We start from the raw sequence: 22,462 nt of genomic DNA, 5'->3' as shown, positions 1-22,462 counted from the left end.
TGTTTGTGGCAAGGACTCACACCCCAGATGATGGCTAAGTAGACGAAACGCGTCGGTTCAAGTCCTGCCAACATAATTGCGCTATTTCATGTCTCTGTAAGAGGTTTTTGCTGAAATGGAAATATGTAGCAGAATACATATTGACCTAAACTGATGAAGAAATTTACATTTTTTTTTTTTTTTTTTTTTTTTATAGTTTTTTTTTTTAATTGGATGTTTATAGCAGAAAGCAAAAAATATATATATATTTTTTTTTAAATTGTTGCTCTTTTTTTGTTTATAGCGCAAAAAATAAAAACCGCAGAGGTGATCAAATACCACCAAAAGAAAGCTCTATTTATTCACTTATCAAGGTGCGCACTAAGCACCCTTGGAAAGTTCCCCTCTAATGGCACTTAGTGCACAGGCCCGGCATGCGGTCCTGTCTTATTGTATCCTGGGCCAAAGCTGAGAAAGCAGGGTGGGAACGAAGGCAGATAAATACATTTTATAATTTATAAATAATATCATTTATTATAAATAATATAATTTATTAGAATTTTTGCAAGAAAATGAGACCCCCTATCTCATTTATTTACAGTGCCTTTAAAAGTATTCATACCCCCTCAAAACTTTCCTCATTTTGTCATGTTACAACCTAAAACGTAAATATATTTTATTGGGATTTTATGTGATAGACCAACACAAAGTGGCACATAAGAGTCAATACTTTGTAGAACTGCCTTTCGCTGCAATTACAGCTGCAAGTCTTTTTGGGGATGTCTCTACCAGCTTTGCACATCTAGAGAGGGACATTTTTGCCCATTCTTCTCTGCAAAATATCTCAGATTGGATGGAGAGGGTCTGTGAACAGCAATTTTCAAGTCTTGCCACAGATTCTCAATTGGATTCAGGTCTGGACTTTGACTGGGCCATTCTAACACATGAATATGCTTTGATCTAAACCATTCCATTGTAGCTCTGGCTGGATGTTTCGGGTCGTTGTCCTGCTGGAAGGTGAACCTCCGCCCCAGTCTTTTGCAGACTCTAACAGGTCTTCTTCTAAGATTGTCCTGTATTTGGCTCCATCCATCTTCCCATCAACTCTGACCAGCTTCCCTGTCCCTGCTGCAGAAAAGTCTCCCCACAACATGATGCTGCCATCACCATGTTTCACAGTGGGGATGGTGTGTTCAGGGTGATGTGCAGTGTTAGTTTTCCGCCACACATAGCGTTTTGCTTTTAGGCCAAAAAGTTAAATTTTGGTCTCATCTGACCAGAGCACCTTCTTCCACATGTTTGCTGTGTCCCCCCACATGGCTTCTCGAAAACTGCAAACGGAACTTCTTATGACTTTCTTTCACCAATGTCTTTCTTCTTGTCACTCTTCCATAAAGGTCAGATTTGTGGAGAACACGACTAATAGTTGTCCTGTGGACAGATTCTCCCACCTGAGCTGTGGATCTCTGCAGCTCCTCCAGAGTTACCATGGATCTCTTGGCTGCTTCTCTGATGAATGTTCTCCTTGCCCGGCCGGTCAGTTTAGGTGGATGGCCATGTCTTGGTAGGTTTGCAGTTGTGCCATACTCTTTCCATTTTCGGATGATGGATTGAACAGAGCGCCGTGAGATGTTCAAAGCTTGGGAGATTTTATTTTATAACCTAACCCTTCTTTAAACTTCTCCACAACTTTATCCCTGGCCTGTCTGGTGTGTTCCTTGGCCTTCATGATGCTGTTTGTTTACTAAGGTTCTCTAAAAAACCTCTGAGGGCTTCACAGAACAGCTGTATTTTTATGAGATTAAATTACACACAGGTGGACTCTATTTACTAATTAGATGACTTAGATTAGATTCGATTTACTAATTAGAAGGCAATTGGTTCCACTAGATTTTTAGTTAGGGGTATCAGAGTAAAGGGGGCTGAATACAAAAGCACCCCACACTTTTCACATATTCATTTGTAAAAAATTTTGAAAACCATTTATCATTTTCCTTCCACTTCACAATTATGTGCCACTTTGTGTTGGTCTATCACATAAAATCCCAATAAAATACATTTAAGTTTTTTGGGTTATCACATGAAAAAAATGTGGAGTTTGTCAAGGTGTATGAATACTTTTTCAAGGCACTGTAAATAAATGAGACAGAGGTCTAATTTTTTTTTGCAAAAAAATAAGTAAAAATGAAACGAATAAATGATATTATTCAAGGCACTGTAAATAAATATTATATATAATATAATTTATTTGTTTCATTTTTATTTATTTTTTGCAAAAAAAATAGACCTCTATCTCATTTATTTACAGTGCCAAAAAACATAAAATCCCAATAAAATACATTTTAGTTTTTTGGTTGTAACATGAAAAAATGTGGAAAATTTCAGGGGGTATGAATACTTTTTCAAGGCACTGTAAATAAATGACATAGAGGTCTAATTTTTTTTTTTTGCAAAAGATAAATAAAAATTAAACGAATAAATTATATTATTCAAGGCACTGTAAATAAATATTATAAATAATAAATATAATTTATTTGTTTCATTTTTATTTATTTTTTGCAAAAAAATTAGACCTCTATCTCATTTATTTACAGTGCCTTGAAAAAGTATAAATAAATGAGTTAGAGGTCTAATTTTTTTTTTGCAAAAAATAAATAAAAATGAAACGAATAAATTATATTATTCAAGACACTGTAATTAAATAAATAAATATTATATATAATAAATATAATTTATTTGTTTCATTTTTATTTATTTTTTGCGGAAAAAATTAGACCTCTATCATTTATTTACAGTGCCAAAAACATAAAATCCCAATAAAATATATTTTAGTTTTTTGGTTGTAACATGAAAAAATGTGGAAAATTTCAAGGGGTGTGAATACTTTTTCAAGGCACTGTAAATAAATGAGTTAGAGGTCTAATTTTTTTTTTTTTTTGCAAAAAATAAATAAAAATGAAACAAATAAATTATATTATTCAAGGCACTGTAAATAAATAAGTATTATAAATATAATTTATTTGTTTCATTTAATTTTTTGTAAAAAAAAAAAAATTGAGAAAATGAGACCTCTTATCTCATTTATTTATAATGCTACAGAATGAGAGAATGTCCATTTTAATATATGCCTGTTTTATGTTTTCTTGTATATGCTGTGTTTTAGTACTTTCCAGCAAATGCAAAAATGGAAAACACTATACCAAACCTTCGAAAATTCTCAAAATTGGACTTTCAATCAAAACAGGGAGTCTTAAAAAATGGGAGGCCAATGCCTGTGCTTATGGACCTACTTCAAACGAAGGGACAGAGGAAAATCACGCGGTCATTTCAATTGGAGTGGTACCAACGAAAAGACTGGCTGTGTGGCTGCGCTACGAAAAACCGCCTCTACTGCTTTCCCTGTCTTCTCTTCTCCACCACCAACAACGTTTGGACCAACGAAGGATTTTGCGACTTGAAGAATTTTTCGAGGGGCCTAAGCAAACATGAGAAATCGGCAATTCACATTCAAAGCCAAATTGCTTTAAAAACCTTCGGAGCTTCAAGAATAGACCTGGCTTTGGATGAACAGCGGAGATTAAATATCGGCATCCACAACGCTAGGGTGAAGGAAAACCGTGAGATTTTGAAAGACCTTATTAACGCAACCTGCTTCCTAGCCAAACAGGATTTGGCTTTTCGTGGTAACGACGAGAGCTCAAGCTCTTCTAATCGTGGCAACTACGTGGAGCTATTGCACGCTTTTGCCGAGAAAGATGTGAGGTTAGCGAATCATTTGGTGACCTCCGCTGTGTTTTCTGGCTTATCAAACGAAATACCGAACGATTTAATTGAAGCCATCGCTGAGGTCATTAGAAATGACATCCAAGGGGAGATTAACGCAGCCCCGTTTGTAGCTGTAGAAGTAGATGAGACGACCGATCTCACGAACGAAGCCCGGTTCTCCGTAATAATGCGTTACGTGGTTACGAGTAAGGTGACTTGTGAGGTGAAGGAGGCGTTTTTGGGATTTGAGGATGTGAGGGACAGGCGAGCACCGGCTATTGCCGATTACCTTTTGGGAGTGTTGCAGAAATACAATTGCGTTGAAAAGCTGGTATCTCAAACTTACGACGGAGCTTCTGTGATGGCATCAGACCTTAATGTGGTGAAGGCCAAGATTGGAGAGAAGATACCTGAAGCGGCGTTCGTTCACTGTTATGCACACACATTGAATGTAGTGCTCATGCATTCAGCAAAATGTATTCCTGAGTGTAAAACCTTTTTTAAAACAGTTGAGGGCCTGGCCACATTTTTTAATAAGTCAACCAAGCGCACCCACCTACTGGACGAGGTTGTGAAGCGGCGTTTGCCGAGAGCAGCACCAACCAGATGGAGCTCAAATTCCAGGCTTGTCCAAACAATCGGCATGTACCAAACTGATCTACGTGCCGTATTCCGGATTATGAGTGAAAATCCTGATGTTTGGGATAATGAAACCCTCATGATGGCCTTTGGATATAATCTCTGGCTGTCAAAAGCCCAAACCTGCTTCCTAATAATGGCCTATGAGGGCATTTTCAAGGAAACCGATGCACTCTTCCGTGTGCTGCAGAACAACGTAATGGATATAGGCTTCTGCTGTTCACGAATCCGCGACACGATGGGAGTTGTGGAACGCCAAAGACAAGATTTCGACAGTTTCTATGACCGATTCCAGAAAAAATGCATTACGCTAGGCCTGAAAGACGATGACGGAAGCAAACAGCCTATCAGAGATGAGAGGAGACAAATGTTTTATAACATCCTTGACAACATCCGTGTTCAATTGAAAGCTAGGTTTGATCATTTCGGTGAGCTAAGCTTTCTTGCTTTGGTCGATTGCACAAAATTCGATGAAATGTCACACCATTTCGATGACGCCAAACTGCAGAGCCTGTCGAAATATGCAAAGTACTTTGACTTGGTGAGACTAAAGGCTGATCTTATCGGCTTATATAGTACACAAATGGTGAGGGACCAATGCAAGTCACCTGGACAGCTTCTCAGCTTTTTGGCCCAGAATGATCTGATGGAGACGGTTCCAGAGGCGGGAAAGTTACTCCAGCTGGTGCTCACTATACCGGCTTCAGCAGCGTCTGCCGAAAGGTCATTCTCAGCTTTAAAAAGACTCGAAACATACAGTCGGAATAGGACTGACCAAGGAAGACTTTCATCTCTGGCAATCATCTCTATCGAGACAGAAAGACTTTTGAAACTAAAGAAAAATAAAGAGGACTTCTACAACAAAGTCACTGACACCTTTGTCCAGAAGGATGGGCGAATGGACTTCATTTACAAATAAAGGTAAGTAAAGGTGTCACACTCTGATATATAGCATTACTTATTAGTAACGCTGTTTCTTTAACCACTTCCGGCACACCATATGCAGAATGATGGCCTGCAGAGTGGTTCTGTTAGAACTGTTTATTAGAACAAGAATACAGGATATTTCTGGTGTACTCCAAAACTGGTGTTGCCTGGTTCTTGGCGTTACTATAGCCAGATCCATTGGTCTCCTGATCCAGGACTTGGGAGGCAGCTTCTTGGCGGAAATGCCCAACAGGGTGTCCGGAGTTCGTCAGACGCCATATGACGTCCAGCAGGACGAGCCGCCCGCGAGGGCACACAGCGTGGCGGCTGGTAGTACGGTGTGTTGCTCTGAAACACCGCATCTTCAGTCCCGGTAAAGAGCCTATGACGTAGGCTCTTTACCATGTGATCAGCTGTGTCCAATCACAGCTGGTCACATCGTAACCAGGAAGTGCCGTTTATCGGCTTTTCCTCTATTAGCGCTTGTAAAGGAGAGGCAATCAGCGACTCTCTTGACGGGGGGGGGTTGCACTGATAATCAGTGCATTGATTATCGGTGCAGACTAGAGCTGCACGATTAATTGTTTAAGAATTTTGAGATCGCGATTCTACCCCCCTCGCGATCTTAACACAGCATTTTCCCGATTCAGTGCAGAGAGTTCTCTGCTCACAGCTGACAGCTGTCAAAAAAAAGAAACAGCCTGCCAAGTTTAGCTTAGGCAGAGAAAAAGAGAAACATTGTAACAATTTAGTTCTTTAGATCAAAGGGATGAACTTTGGTCTGTAAATGAAGTCAGTTTAACCACTTCAAGACTAAACCTTTTCTGACACTTGTTGCTTACGAATTAAAATCAGTATTTTTTTACTAGAAAACTACTTAAAACCCCATACATTTTATTTATATATATATATATATATATATATATCAACGACCCAGTCTTTTAAACGCAATTTTTTTGGGAAAAAATACACTTTGATTAATTTAAAAAATAAACAGTAAAGTTAGCCCAATTTTTTTGTATAATGTGAAAGATGATGTATTTTTTGGCCAGAATCTAGTGGAGACCCATCAGGGATGCCAACCCGTGACCATCACGTATGCCAACCAGTGCCCATTAGAGATGTCAACCAGTGCCCATTAGAGATACCAACCAGTGCCCATTAGAGATACCAACCAGTGCCCATTAGAGATGCCAACCAGTTCCGCCTATGAGTGCCCATCAGTGCTGCATATTAGTGTCACCTATCAGTGCCTCATCATCAGTGCCACCTGTGAGTGCCTATCAATGCTGCATATTAGTGTCTCATTATCAGTGCCACCTATTAGTGTGAGTGCCTATTAGTGCCGCCTATCAGTGCTGCATATTAGTGCTTCATCATCAGTGCCACGTATGAGTGCCTATCAGTGCTGGATATTAGTGCTGCATATCAGTGCCGCCTATCAGTGCTGCATATTAGTGCTTCATCATCAGTGCCCATCAGTGTTGCATATCAGCGCTCGTCAGTGAAGGCGAGAAATTACTTATTTACAAAATTTTATAACCGAAAAGAAGAAAGTTTTGTTTTCAAAATTTTCAGTCTTTTTTTTTTTTTAATTTGTTTAGCAACAATGAAAAACCCCAGTGATGATCAAATACCACCAAAAGAAAGCTTTATCTGTCTCAAAAAATGATAAAAATGTCATATGGGTGCAATGTAGCATGACCGCGCAATTGTCATTCAAAGTGTGACAGCGCTGAAAATTGTCCTGGGCAGGAAGGGGGGTGTAAGTGCCTGATATTGAAGTGGTTAAAAAGGAACTGCAGTCTGCTCACATAATTTTGTAATAAAAACATCTTTGCCATTCTGAAGCTTCCCTCCAACCACTTTGCACATTATTTTCTATATACTGTCATTCTCTACTTGCCAAATATGCTGCAGAAATCTCCCTCCACTGAGTCTGGCTGCAGCCATTTTAACTGTGGGCAGCCGAAGCTGCTGCCTGTTCACTTCCTGGATTTACACAGACACACCTCCAGCTCTGCAGCTCTCATTGGCCCTCTTATGACTCATCCCCTCTCCCTTCCCTTCCACTCAAGAGAGTGAGAGAGCTGTGCATGATGTCATAAAGCCTAGGCTAATGACCAGACAAGAAACAGGAAGTGGGCTGTATAAGGTATTTACTGGCAGAAAAAAAAATGTTTTACTATCCAAAGTTTAAAACAACAACAAGTGCAGAAGATTTAATAGATGGAAAGATGAAAAAATGACTGAAGGTCCGCTTTAAGATCCTAACTTTTTGGGAAGAAGGCCCCTAATGTTACTGCCCTTCTATAGGCGTTCTGTTAATTGTATAGTCCCAGACCTGCTTGAAGAGTGCATCATTTCTTCTCTGATTTCTCCACAGGACTTCCTCGCTCTCCTGAGAATACTTCCCGTTCCTATTCCGGAATTTTGTTTTTTCTGCATTAGTTGGACTGTTTTCCCATTTTTTTGTTTTTAAATTCTCCAGCATTTCACCTTTTTAGTAAATAACCCTGAACCCTTTATTGTTTATTACTTGCATATTGCTGTTATATTTCTGGCTTCAGAAAATAAAGAGACCTGTTCTATTCTTTCAACAATCTTTATTGTCATCTTTGCTAGTAATATTGTTTCCCGGTTCAACATAAAGGGTGACTGAAAAACAATTTTGAAGGGGCAGCGTTTGTGAATATTTTTGTTATAGCGGTAGTAAATTTCCAGCATGTTACTCGTTCTAAACTAGTCAACTAGTTGCTGTGTGTAGATGGCTTCCTACCTTCTTCGTTTCAGTGCAATCGTTCAATGACGTCGTCGTCGCATGCGCAATTAGTCCCAATTTGTCCGGACAGCTCTTTATGCCGGAAAAATGGTGTTTGCGTGCCGGGGGCTACGTTGTTTCCTTTGCCTGGCGTCAGCCCCAACATCCCACGAGACTAGCTTCCCATTCACAGGAAGAATGTTAATCCCATGTGTGACTCCATATGTCTCAGGGGTTGTAGAGGCGGCAAGCGCAACACGGGAGAGAGCAGTATTACGCAGGAGAGCTGCAATGCTGTACTGGGCATGTGCAAGTTTATGGACATGGAGCCATACATGCCAACAGTCCTGATTTTCCCGGGACATTCGCGGTATTCAGACCCTTGTCCCGACCTTACCGTGTCCCGGGTAAAATCACGGGAAATTGGCTTTGTCCCCAATCCCGGTGAATCGCTAGAGGTCCGGGACCGGCACTGGTGATTTGAGCTCCGCCTCCATTTTACAGAAGACCGGCTCGTGAAGACGGAGGTAAAGAAACATGAGGCGGCGCCGAGGTGGCTGCAAATAGAAATGGAGCTTCCGCCAATTCCCCCCCTCCCCCTATTTCCATTGGCAGCCACCTAGGCTCTTGCTCCACCAGTAGCTGGTCTACTCTGTAAAATGGCAGCAGAGATCAAATCAGTAGCGCCGACCCCTGGTGACAAGATGCATCTGGTGACAAGATGCATCTGGTGACATGCTTCAGATCTGGTGACAAAATGCATCTGGTGGCAAGTGACAATCCGTATTTGATGGCAGGCGATGTGACAATCTGCATAGGAGATCAGCAGAGGAGATGGAGTTGTGACACTGAAAGTGCGCTGAGAGGTAGGAGGAGAACCAGGATAAAGCAGAATCATGGAGGCCAAGGGAGTTTAGTTGGCTGAGGAGGAGCAGGTGGTCAACTGTGTCGAAGGCAGCAGAGAGGTCCAAGAGTATGAGTATGGATTACTGGCCGTTGGTTTTATCAGTTAGTAGGTCATTGGTGAGTTTTAGTAGGGCGGAAGCCCAACTGTAGGGGATCGAGAAGGTTGTTGTCAGTGAGGTTGCAACTCATTCGGTCATGGACAAGGTGTTCAATGAGCTTGGAGGCAAACGGGGAGCAGGGAGATGGGTCTTAAGTTATTCAAACAGGTGGGGTCTAGTGAGGGTTTTTTTAAGTAATGGGGTACCCAGTCCAGCGGGGAGGGAGAGGTGCCAGAGGAGAGGGAGAGGATGAAGATGTGCATTAGAGAGTTTTAGGATAGAGCGGGAAGGTGGTCGCAGTAATTGTGAGGGGACGGGATCCAGGGGACAGGTGGTGAGGTGGGCCATGGATGCTCATCAGATAATGTTCTCAGTAGATGGTCTGCTTGTCCTCGTAGTTCTCCAGCGGGTGGGGATAACTCCTCATATCATAGGGAATATACCCAGGAAATATCCATAGTGTAATACTGTTTATTAGGTTAAAAAAATCGCCCTTACAGCTAATTAAAAACGTACAAAATGCTCCTTGTATCTGAGCATATAATAACGCCATCCTGGAATTCAATGAGCCGCGGTTTGCATTCCAATCGGCGGATATGACGTCACCAGAAGTATCCACCCATCAAATGCATTTCGCTCCACCACGGAATCGTCCTGTGATCATTTGCCACTAGAGGATGGGTTCCGGGCTTCCTAAGCTCACAGGAAATGGGCAGTAGACCTGATTTATCTCTGCTTCAGATCAGTAACACCTGCCAGTCTTCTCCTTCCCTCCGGCTGTGACTGAATATTGAAACGAGAAGCAGCAAACTGATGAGCTCATCATCCTGTCACTCTGCTCCCTCCTGCTATCAGCATGTCCCTTGTTAGAACTGCAGTACAGCTGATTGGCTCATTGTTCTGGCTTCCCCCTCTCCCAGTCTGAGCTCTTATGGACAGGTACTGCAAGAGCCTGATACCATGCACATTCAGGTACTTACGCTGCTTACATTTATTTAAAAAAACACACACAATAATGTATTAATTAATTCAAAGCTGCTGTCATTTGTGTCTTTTATATCTGACCGGAGTTCTGCTTTAATAGATGTTTCCTATTATTTTTGGTGTAGGGTGAAGAACGGATTAATATAAAAGCTGAGGTTAAAGAAGAAGAAGTAGAGACGTATGTGGGGGGTGATCAGCCATTCATGGAGGAGGTTGGGATGATTATGAAAAGTGAACAGGAAGAAATGTCTCCACCTATCAACACAAGTAAGTATAAGCACTATAGAAGAAATAGTTCACAGTCTTATTTTACTTTTGAGTATAATTATTGTAGTAAGGAAAAATGTTAGATAATTATCAGATCTTCCCATCATCCTATAGGCAGGTGCTAAAAGGTTAAGTAGCTGTTTGTCTAATAAAGGGTTGATGTGTGGCGTGGGAAAGGTTAACACTCTGTGCTGTGATGTGCCTTCCCCTGCATGTGTCACTTCCTGCTTCTGTGCCTTCCCCTGCATGTGTCACTTCCTGCTTCTGTGCCTTCCCCTGCATGTGTCACTTCCTGCTTCTGTGCCTTCCCCTGCATGTGTCACTTCCTGCTTCTGTGCCTTCCCCTGCATGTGTCACTTCCTGCTTCTGTGCCTTCCCCTGTATGTGTCACTTCCTGCTTCTGTGCCTTCCCCTGCATGTGTCACTTCCTGCTTCTGAAGTGATATATGTAGAAGGAGACCGGACCTCGTGGTCTGTCCAGTTAGGACGCTGTAATGATGTGAACTGAACTGTATGGTGGAGTTTTCCCTTAGCGGGACCCCGGATGGGTTCCGAGGATCGGACTTTTGATGCTATTTACTGGGATGCAAATGAGCTCTAAATAAAATATGGAAAGCACCACTTCGCCAAATCCGGTACAGTGTTATTAGAGTGAAATGCATTTATGATTCTGTATATTGTAGAAATATACTTCTATGGAAATTATTGGTTAAGAGTAACCATCTGATCTGCGTTACGAAAAGGAGTAGGTTCTATACAGTGTATCAAGGAAAACTGGGGAACGAAATGTACAATCCAGTAAACCCTTGAGGTTATGGAGTAAAGTGTGTTAAGGAGAGGGAGCAGTCAGCTCGGGAAAGGGACCGGTGATGGTCGGTGACAGGAGTTTTGTAGGTAGGGTCAGCTTGGCACTTGGTGATTCCTACTGGGTGGCTGGTAGGGTTGCCACTTGTCCTGGATTCACCCGGATAGTCCGGGTTTTGAATCATGTGTCCGGTTGGCCCCCCATTTGGAGAACAGCAGTGATGGTCAACTTAATTAACATCCTGAATATCACCAAAGGGTGACACTCAATATTCAGTGTATGTAATGTTACAGAAAACTGTCAGACTTTGAACATACTACAGTAGATGGTTGGAGACTGTGACCATGCCATAGGAGATAGTGAGAGACGGTTAGCATGCTAGAAGAGGGGATCAAACCATATAACTACCAGATTCCAGTATCTCCTCCTCATTTGATGAGAACATGACATTGTATTGAGGAATATAGTATGGAGATGGACCTTCCTCCACCTCATTTCTTGGAAACATGAAAACATACCAAAGGATGGAGATAGACCTTTCATATGGTGTACAGTATCTCCTCCTCATTTGTTGGGAACCTGACATTATATTCAGGAATGAAGATGGAGCTTTCATATGGTGTGCAGTATCTCATCCTTATTTGTTGAGAACATTACATTATATTGAGCAACGGAGATGGATCTTTCATATGGTGTACAGTATATCCTCCTCATTTGTTGGGAACATGACATTATATTGAGGAATGGAGATGGACCTTTCATATGGTGTACAGTATCTCCTCCTCATTTGTTGGGAACATGACGTTATATTGAGGAATGGAGATGGACCTTTCATATGGTGTACAGTATCTCCTCCTCATTTGTTGGGAACATGACGTTATATTGAGGAATGGAGATGGACCTTTCATATGGTGTACAGTATCTCCTCCTCATTTGTTGGGAACATGACGTTATATTGTGTGCCACATTACTATTTTCTTTGGACTGCCCAAAGGTCTGTCATAATTCTATACTGTATACTAAATAAAAAAGAAAAATTACTGTGCACCGCTAAAAGAAAAAGAGGCAACCCTAGTGGCTGGACCTCTAACTTAGGGGGGCCCACTGCATAACAGAACTCTCCTGAGGAGCATGCCTTGAACCATCATGAAGTGAGTGTAGTGGTTCCTCTCTTCGTCTTCGGGTTGGACATGGTGAAGGGTACAGTGTTGTCAAGATTTGGTGAAAGATAATCGGCGCTCAATGCTATTCCAAAATGTCTCTGTAGCTCTTAGTGCCAGGGTGTTCTGTCAAAATAGCCAATTCATTAAGATCTCAAATCACGTAACTTACTGTAAAGCATCAGTAAGTGGAGATTTAGACGAGTTGCTGTTTTGACACAACACTCCGGTACATGATATTATGAAAGGACATTGTTAGTCGGCCCGATACTAACCAACAACGCTGTTCTGTCAAAACAGCAAACTGTTCGTGTACCGGAGTGTACACACTTGCCGGTGTTGTGCCAAAACAGCAACTCATCTAAATCTCCAATTACTCTTGTTGTAGAGCAAGGGTCTCCAAACTATGGCCGTCCAGTTGTCCAGGAACTACAATTCCCATCATGCCTAGTCATGTCTGTCAGAGTTTTACAATGCCTCATGGGACGTGTAGTTCTGCAACAGCTGGAGGGCCGCAGTTTGGAGATCCCCGCTGCAGCGTAATTGGAAGTTACGTGATTGGAGATCTCGATGAATTGGATATTTTGACAGAACACCGGAACAGCTGTCCTTCTGAAGTGGGGCCTGATGAAGTGATTTGGCCTGCAGCCATGAGGTGGCACTCACCAACATGAGAGACAATATAAATGTATCGGCACGCTGTTCCCCCCCATACTGCCTACAATCCAATTCTTAATACTCATAATGTGCCCTGGTCCTGACAGCAACGGATACACTTTCTGTTTTACTCCCCTCAACTTAATTATGGAGATCCCCAACCTGAGGCAACAATCCTTCAATTGTGTGTCCATACAATAAAGGTTTGATACTTTTGTATAAAAACCAACACATACATTTAAAACCACTTAAAATCTTCATATGTGTAAAAGTTTGTCACGGTTTCACGGGTGCATGCAGTTTTAAGATTTGATATGTTGAGCATCTATTTAGTGTGCGCAACCTCATCTTTTTGATATTTTACACAAAAAAAAATTAGGTAACGTTTCATTGGCGTGCCCATTTTTTTTACTGAAGTTTTGCACTTACTAAAATGCCGCAATACCGTGTGACCTAAAACTATTGGAACTACCGCTATTTTATTCTGCAGGGTCTCTGCTTTCAGAATGCATGTCTTGAAAAAGTATTCATACCCTATGAAATATTTTTATAACCTGCTTTAAACTTCTCCAGAACTTTTATCCCTGAACTGTCTGGTGTGTTCCTTGGCCTTCATGATGCTGTTTGTTCACTAAGGTTCTCTAACAAACCTCTGAGGGCTTCACAGAACAGCTGTATTTATACTGAGATTAAATTACACACAGGTGGACTCTATTTACTAATTAGGTGACTTCTGAAGGCAATTGGTTCCACTAGATTTTATTTAGGGGTATCAAAGTAAAGGGGGCTGAATACAAATGCCCCCCACACTTTTCACATATTTAAAAAAAAAAGTTGAAAACCATTTATCATTTTCCTTCCACTTGGCAATTATGTGTCACTTTGTGTTGTTCTATTCCATAAAATCCCAATAAAATACATTTATGTTTTTGGTTGTAACATAACAAAATGTGGAAAATGGTAAGGGGTATGAATACTTTTTCAAGGCACTGTATATATTGTGTTTGGGGGGTTTTAAGAAATCTTCAGGCCTAAAATGTGTGCAAGAATTAAGCAATCACTGTGCACAAGAGGGAAAGAGTGTATATTGACAAGGATTATTCCACTGGGAGAAATATAGATAATATCAATCGTGCTAGATACATATGAATTGTAAGTGATATAAATGTACATGTCGGTCTTTGTCGCTCCAATAAAGATTTAAAATTATTGTATGAATAATTGATGAATTAGAGCCTCAGGTTGGATATCTCTATAAGTAAATCCAACTGTGAGTGATTAGTGATATAATATTTTAGTGCCCACATCCATTCCCCTCATTTCTTGTGGATATAATAAGGAATATCTGGACAACACTGGCCTAACCTTAACCACTCTCCGCCTCCCCACAGTAGATTTATTGCAGGCGAGTGTCAGCTGAAGCCCAGGCGACGTATGTGTACGTCCCCTGACACGGGTACACTGGCACGCCCCTTCCAGTGGACATTGTCCATCCACGGACAATGTTCCCAACAAATGAGGAGATGCTGTACATCATATGAAAGGTCCATCTCCATTCCTCAATATAATGTCATGTTCCCAACAAATGAGGAGATACTGTACACCATATGAAAGGTCCATCTCCATTCCTCAATATAACGTCATGTTCCCAACAAATGAGGAGGAGATACTGTACATCATATGAAAGGTCCATCTCCATTCCTCAATATAACGTCATGTTCCCAACAAATGAGGAGGAGATACTGTACACCATATGAAAGGTCCATCTCCATTCCTCAATATAATGTCATGTTCCCAACAAATGAGGAGGAGATACTGTACACCATATGAAAGGTCCATCTCCATTCCTCAATATAATGTCATGTTCTCAACAAATGAGGAGGAGATACTGTACACCATATGAAAGGTCCATCTCCATTCCTCAATATAATGTCATGTTCTCAACAAATGAGGAGGAGATACTGTACATCATATGAAAGGTCCATCTCCATTCCTCAATATAATGTCATGTTCCCAACAAATGAGGAGGAGATACTGTACATCATATGAAAGGTCCATCTCCATTCCTCAATATAATGTCATGTTCCCAACAAATGAGGAGGAGATACTGTACATCATATGAAAGGTCCATCTCCATTCCTCAATATAATGTCATGTTCCCAACAAATGAGGTGGAGATACTGTACACCATATGAAAGGTCCATCTCCATTCCTCAATATAAGGTCATGTTCCCAACAAATGAGGAGGAGATACTGTACACCATATGAAAGGTCCATCTCCATTCCTCAATATAATGTCATGTTCCCAACAAATGAGGTGGAGATACTGTACACCATATGAAAGGTCCATCTCCATTCCTCAATATAACGTCATGTTCCCAACAAATGAGGAGAAGATACTGTATACCATATGAAAGGTCCATCTCCATTCCTCAATATAACGTCATGTTCCCAACAAATGAGGTGGAGATACTGTACACCATATGAAAGGTCCATCTCCATTCTTCAATATAACATCACAAAAAAATGCTACCCCATGTGTCACCATTTTGGGTTTTTTATATTGTTAATAGGGATGAGCCGAACACCCCCCGGTTCGGTTCACGGCAGAACATGCGAACTGAGAAAAAGTTTGTGCGAACACCATTAAATTGTATGGGACACGAATGTTAAAAATCAAAAGTGCTAATTTTAAAGGCTAATATGCAAGTTATTGTCATAAGAAGTTTTTGGGGACCTGGGTCCTGCCCCAGGGGACATGTATCAATGAAAAAAAGTTTTCAAAACTGCTGTTTTTTCGGGAGCAGTGATTTTAATAATGCTTAAATTGAAACAATAAAAGTGAAATATTCCTTTAACCACTTAAAAACCGGCCCATAGCCGAATGACGGCTGCAGGGCGGTTGCTTAACTCTGGGAGGGCGTACTATGACGTCCTCCCAGAATTCCCCTCTCGCGCGCCCCCTGGGGCGCGCACCCAAACACATCTGTGCCCGGACCCGGCGCATCACGGATCCCGGTAAATGTCCTCTGATCGCGGCCGTTTACCATGTGATCGCGCCATCAAATGACGGCGCGATCACATGTAAACAGACCGGCGTCATCTGATGACGCCAGTTCCTCTCCTCCCCTCCTGTGTACCGATCGGTACACTGTGAGCGGCGAGGGGGATGGATGGATGGCTGCAGCGCTGTGGGCTGGATGTGTAGTGCCCACAGCGCTGCACAGTGACATCCAGCCATCCATCCATCCATGCTCAGCCATCCCCCACTATTCTGCAATGCTGTGCAATACTCTGCAATGCCCCACATTACCCTGGAATACCCCGCAGTACCCCACCATACTCCGCAATACCCCGCAGTACCCCGCCGTACTCCGCCATACCCCGCCGTACTCCGCAATACCCCGCAGTACCCCGCAATACCCCGCCATACTCCGCCATACCCCGCCATACTCCGCAATACCCCGCCATACTCCGCAATACCCCGCCATACTCCGCCATACTCCACCATACCCCGCCATACTCCGCAATACCCCGCCATACTCCGCAATACCCCGCAGTACCCCGCCGTACTCCGCCATACCCCGCCGTACTCCGCAATACCCCACAGTACCCCGCAATACCCCGCCATACTCCGCCATACTCCGCCATACTCCGCCATACCCCGCCATACTCCGCAATACCCCGCCATACTCCGCAATACCCCGCCATACTCCACCATACCCCGCCATACTCCGCAATACCCCGCCATACTCCGCAATACCCCGCAGTACCCCGCCGTACTCCGCCATACCCCGCCGTACTCCGCAATACCCCACAGTACCCCGCAATACCCCGCCATACTCCGCCATACTCCGCCATACCCCGCCATACTCCGCAATACCCCGCCATACTCCGCAATACCCCGCCATACTCCACCATACCCCGCCATACTCCGCAATACCCCGCCATACTCCGCAATACCCCGCCATACTCCGCCATACTCCGCAATACCCCGCCATACTCCGCAATACCCCGCCATACTCCGCAATACCCCGCCATACTCCGCAATACCCCGCCATACTCTGCAATACCCCACCATACCCTGCCATGCTGAGCCATACTCCGCTGTACTCGGCCTCTGTATGTGGCCAGGCTGTGGAAGTCTCACACATGTGGTATTGCCGTACTCAGGAGTAGGAGAATCTATTTTGGGGTGTCATTTTTGGTATGTACATGCTATGTGGTAGAAATATTGTATAAATGGACAACTTTGTGTTAAAAAAAAAAAATGCGTTTTAACCACTTCCCGCCCGCCGGCCGTCATTGACTTTGTGAGGGGATATCTGAATGCTGCAGCTACAGGCATCATTCAGATATCAGCTTTTTCAGCCGGTGATTCCCCACACCATAAGAACGATTATAGCGACTGTTCCATTGCTTGATCGTTCTTACGGGAGGCGAGAGGGGATGTCCCCCCTCCCGCGCTTCTACCGACTCACCGCTACGATCGAAGCCAGGATCGTTTTTTTTTTTTTTTTTTTTTTAATTTCAGGCTTCCCAGCCTAGAGGTGAGATGTGGGGTCTTATTGACCCCATATCTCACTGTAAAGAGGACCTGTCATGCCATATTCCTATTACAAGGGATGTTTACAATAGGAATAAAAGTTGTCAAAATTTTTTTTGGGGGGAAAAAAAGCATCAAACTAAAATAAATAAAGTAAAATGAACAATAAAAAAAAAAAAAATTTAAAGCGCCCCTGTCCCTGTGTGCTCGCATGCAGAAGCGAACGCATACGTAAGTCCCGCCCACATATGAAAACAGTGTTCAAACCACACATGTGAGGTATCGCTGCGATCGGTAGAGCGAGAGCAATAATTTTGGCCCTAGACCTCCTCTGTAACTCAAAACATGTAACCAGTAAAAAATTTTAAATCGTCGCCTATGGGGATTTTTGAGTAGCAAAGTTTGGTGCCATTCCACAAGCGCGTGCAATTTTGAAAGGTGACATGTTGGGTATCTATTTACTCGGCGTAACTTCATCTTTCACATTATGTAAAAACATTGGGCTAACTTTACTGTTTTGGTTTAAAAAAAAAGCGTTAAAAAAATTGCTGCGCAAATACCGTGCGAGATAAAAAGTTGCAACGACCGCCATTGTATTCTCTAGGGTCTTTGCTAAAAAAACATATATAATGTTTTGGGGTTCTATGTAATTTTCTAGCTAATAAATGATGATTTTTACATGTAGGAGAGAAATGTCAGAATTGGCCTGGGCACTCCAGAAAGCCTGAAGGTGCTCCCCTGCATGTTGGGCCTCTGTATGTGGCCACGCTGTGTAAAAGTCTCACACATGTGGTATCGCCGTACTCGGGAGTAATAGCAGAATGTGTTTTGGGGTGTAATTTGTGGTATCCATATGCTGTGTGTGAGAAATAACCTTCTAATATGACAATTTTGTGGAAAAAAAAAAAAAGTAAAAAAAAAAAACTTGATTTTGCAAAGAATTGTGGGAAAAAATGACAACTTCAAAAAACTCACCATGCATCTTTCTAAATACCTTGGAATGTCTTCTTTCCAAAAAGGGGTCATTTGGGGGGTATTTGTACTTTTCTGGAATGTTAGGGTCTTAAGAAATTAGACCGTCAGTACTTCAGGTGTGATCAATTTTCAGATATTCGCACCATAGCTTTTGGACTCTATAACTTTCACAAAGACCAAATAATATCCACCGATTTGGGTTATTTTTACCAAAGATATGTAGCGGTATAAATTTTGGCCAAAATATATGAAGAAAAATTACTAATTTGCAAAATATTATAACAGAAATGAAGAAAAATGTATTTTTTTACAGATTTTTCAGTCTTTTTTCTTTTATAGCGCACAAAATAAAAAACCCAGCAGTGATTAAATACCACCAAAAGAAAGCTCTATTTGTGTGAAAAAAAAGGACAAAAATTTCATATAGATACAGTGTTGCATGACTGAGTAATTGTCATTCAAAATGTGAGAGCACCAAAAGCTGAAAATTGGTCTGGTTAGGAAGGGGGTTTAAGTGCCCAGTTGTCAAGTGGTTAAATATCGTGTCTGGGGGGTGACTATAGTATGTCTGTAAAGTGGCACATTTTTCCCGTGTTTAGAACAGTCCCTGCAGCAAAATGACATTTCTAAAGGAATAAAAGTCATTTAAAACTGCTTGTGGCTGTAATGTATTGTCGGGTCCCGGCAATATAGATGAAAATCATTGAGAAAAATGGCATGGGTCCCCCCCCAGCCCATTACCAGGCCCTTTGGGTCTGGTATGGATATTAAGGGGAACCTCGCACCCAAATTACAAAAGATAAAGGCGTGGGGCCCCCAGGCCCTATATACTCTGAACAGCAGTATACAGGCGGTCCCCGGGTTACAAACAAGATAGGGACTGTAGGTTTGTTCTTAAGTTGAATCTGTTTGTAATTTGGAACAGGTACATTTTTTAAGTGTAGCTCCAGCCAAAAAATTTATTTTTAAGCTTTTTGGATAACATAAGGAAGGGTTATCATCCCTGTAACATTTGTTTTGCTGTCTGTGCCCCTGTTCAGAAGATTTCACAGAAGATTTCTGTCCCAATGACAATTGGATTTTGAAAATTTTGGGTTATTAGGGAAACAAGGATTGGTGATAAAGTTTCAGTGGAGACACCTTTTTCCCATATTAACTCTAATGCCCTGTACACACGGTCAGATTTTCCGACAGAAAATGTGTGATAGGACCTTGTTGTCGGAAATTCCAACCGTGTGTAGGCTCCATCACACATTTTCCATCGGATTTTCCGACACACAAAGTTTGAGAGCAGGCTATAAAATTTTCCGACAACAAAATCCGTTGTCGGAATTTCCGATCGTGTGTACACAAATCCGACGCACAAAGTGCCACGCATGCTCAGAATAAAGAGATGAAAGCTATTGGCTACTGCCCCGTTTATAGTCCCGACGTATGTGTTTTACATCACCGCGTTCAGAATGATCGGATTTTCCGACAACTTTGTGTGACCATGTGTATGCAAGACAAGTTTGAGCCAACATTCGTCGGAAAAAATCCTAGGATTTTGTTGTCGAAATGTCCGATCAATGTCCGACCATGTGTACGGGGCATTACAGGAGAGAATTTTCCTTCCTAGGGGTAGATTTCCTCTCACTTCCTGTTGCCTCCCGCCGTTTGTAAGTAGGAGTCGTTTGTAAGTGGGATGTTTGAAAATAGGGGACTGCCTGTATATACTATACAGCCTGCCCTATATACTCTGCGGAAAATTGGGCCTTAATTGTTGGTGGTACCAGAACACAGTAAGCCCTCATAGTTACTCTTGGTGGGCGCTGGAACGTGCCCTGCTGTGAATTATTATATCAAGAATTGTGATTACATGCCCCTGTTAAACAGGAGCAGAAAAATTGGGCCTTATGCAGTGGTGGTGGTGGCACAACACTGTAAAGTCTCACAGATACTCTTGTTGAGAGCAGGATCGGGCCCTGCTGTGAAATTTTAGATAAAAAATTGTAATTATGCGCCTCTTTTAAATAGGGGCAGAAAAATTGGGCCTTAGGCAGTGGTGGTGGTGCCACAACACTGTAACCCCTCACATATTCTCTTGTTGAGCGCAGGAACGAGCCCTGCTGTGACATATTAGAGCAAAAATTTTAATTTCATGCCCCTGTTTCATGCCCCTGTAACCTCCCAGACTATGTTAAACAGGGGCAGAAAAATTGGGCCTTAGGTGGTGGTGGTGGTGACACAGAACTGTAAAGCCTCACAGATACTCTTGTTGAGCGCAGGAACGAGCCCTGCTGTAAAGTATTCGATCAAAAATTGTAATTAAAGGCCCTTGTTAAACAGGGGCAGAAAAATTCTGCCTTAGGCAGTGGTGGTGGTGCCCTGAACCAAAAATATTCTTAGAAGCTATCATCATGAAGATTGAGGAGGAATAGGGTAGTCACTCATCATAATAAGATAGTCACTCAGCATAGGCAGTCTTCAAGGGATCCCACATCCATAGAAAAATCAATCGGTTACATCAGCATCAGGTGCTTGGTAGCTGGTGATCCAAGACTGATTCATTTTTATGAATGTGAGCCGAGCAACAGAGTCTGTGGACAGGCGCACTCTGTGATCGGTTACAAAGCCTCCAGCAGCACTGAATGTGCGTTCAGAAAAACACTGGATGCAGGACAGGCCAGTAGCTCAATTGCATATTGAGCAAGCTCTGGCCAGTGGTCCATCCTCAAGACCCAGTAACCCAGTGGATGTTCTGTTGGAAAGGTCTCCAAGTCTGATCTTGCCCCTAGATATTCCTGCACCATGTAATTAAGATGCTGGCGATGGTTGCTGGAACCGATCAGACCTTGACGCTGAGGACTGAAGAATTATCTGAAGGCATCGGTCAGCCGGCCACCTTCTCCACCGCTCTTTCTGTGACTGAAAGAAGCCTCAGCAACACGTCCAGCACCAGGAAATTGTAACCTCCCAGACTATGGAAACGCATTGCACAAACCTTTCTGCAAGGCCTCCCGAAGATGTTTCATCCTCTGCTCCCTCTGCAAAGGCTGGATAAGGTGTAACATGGATCAAGAAGGGTTGCCAGCCAGTAATGATCCCTCTCCTTGATACCACGAATCCTAGGGTCCTTTCGCAGGCTTTGCAGGATCAGGGAGGCCTTGCAGCGTAAGTTTGCATTCGATCCAGAGTCCTCTGGGTCACTAAAGATCACATGATCCGCAACCACCTCCTCCCAGCCACGTACAACTCCATGGGTTTCTGGGGACTGCAAACGATCCCTTGAAGACTGCTGTTGATGCTGAATGTTATCCTCCACCTCCATGCTGACACAATCCTCCTCCTCCTCTTCTTCTTCTTGTGTGATCGGTGGGCCCGCAGGAATATTATCTGGATAAAGGGGGTGTCGCGTCACATATGGCCACCCATAACATTTGGCTACCGGCTGGACTGCGCATGTGCGACCCCGCAATATGCGCTCCAACACTGTGGCGATCTGCGCTTGCGCAGAATTTCGTGGCCACACCCCTGAGTCCAGGTTCAAGGCCCACCATCCAAGTGGACATAGATCTAGATTATAATTTTGCAGAGCGAAGCGAGGCCGTGCCCGAAGCGCGGCGAGCGGCCCTGTGGCAAAGTGGTGTCTTACAACAGTGTTGGAATGCATATGGGCTTCGCACATGTGCAGCCCAGCGGGTAGCCAAATGTAATGGGTGGCCATATGTGATGCGACAGGGGCCTTGAGAGGTAAGGAAGTCCTCCTCTTCCTCCCGCTGTTCTGCCTCAAGTGCCCTGTCCATTATTCCACAAAGCGTATGCTCCAACAGGAAGACAAGAGGGACAGTGTCACTGATGCATGCACTGTCATTGCTCACCATCCTCGTGGCCTCCTCAAATGGTGACAGGACAGTGCATGCATCCTTGATCAGTAGCCACTGGCGTGGCGAAAAAAAGCCAAGCTCCCCTGACACTGTCCTGGTGCCATACTTACACAGGTACTCGTTGATG

At 42.9% G+C, this 22,462-nt stretch overlaps 1 protein-coding gene across 1 annotated transcript in view; it reads left to right on the top strand.

The window, feature by feature from the left end:
* The window catches only part of LOC141106878 (uncharacterized), a 71,757-nt gene that overhangs the window by 4,602 nt on the left and 44,693 nt on the right, over positions 1-22,462 (top strand). The window contains exon 8 of the mRNA XM_073597807.1: positions 10,185-10,326. Within this exon, the coding sequence (XP_073453908.1) occupies positions 10,185-10,326 (142 nt within the window). The remainder of the gene's footprint in view (positions 1-10,184; positions 10,327-22,462) is intronic.

Source organism: Aquarana catesbeiana, linkage group LG08 (genome assembly GCF_042186555.1).
Source record: "Aquarana catesbeiana isolate 2022-GZ linkage group LG08, ASM4218655v1, whole genome shotgun sequence".
Lineage (NCBI taxonomy): Eukaryota > Metazoa > Chordata > Amphibia > Anura > Ranidae > Aquarana > Aquarana catesbeiana.
This window is presented reverse-complemented; position numbering and strand designations above follow the sequence as displayed.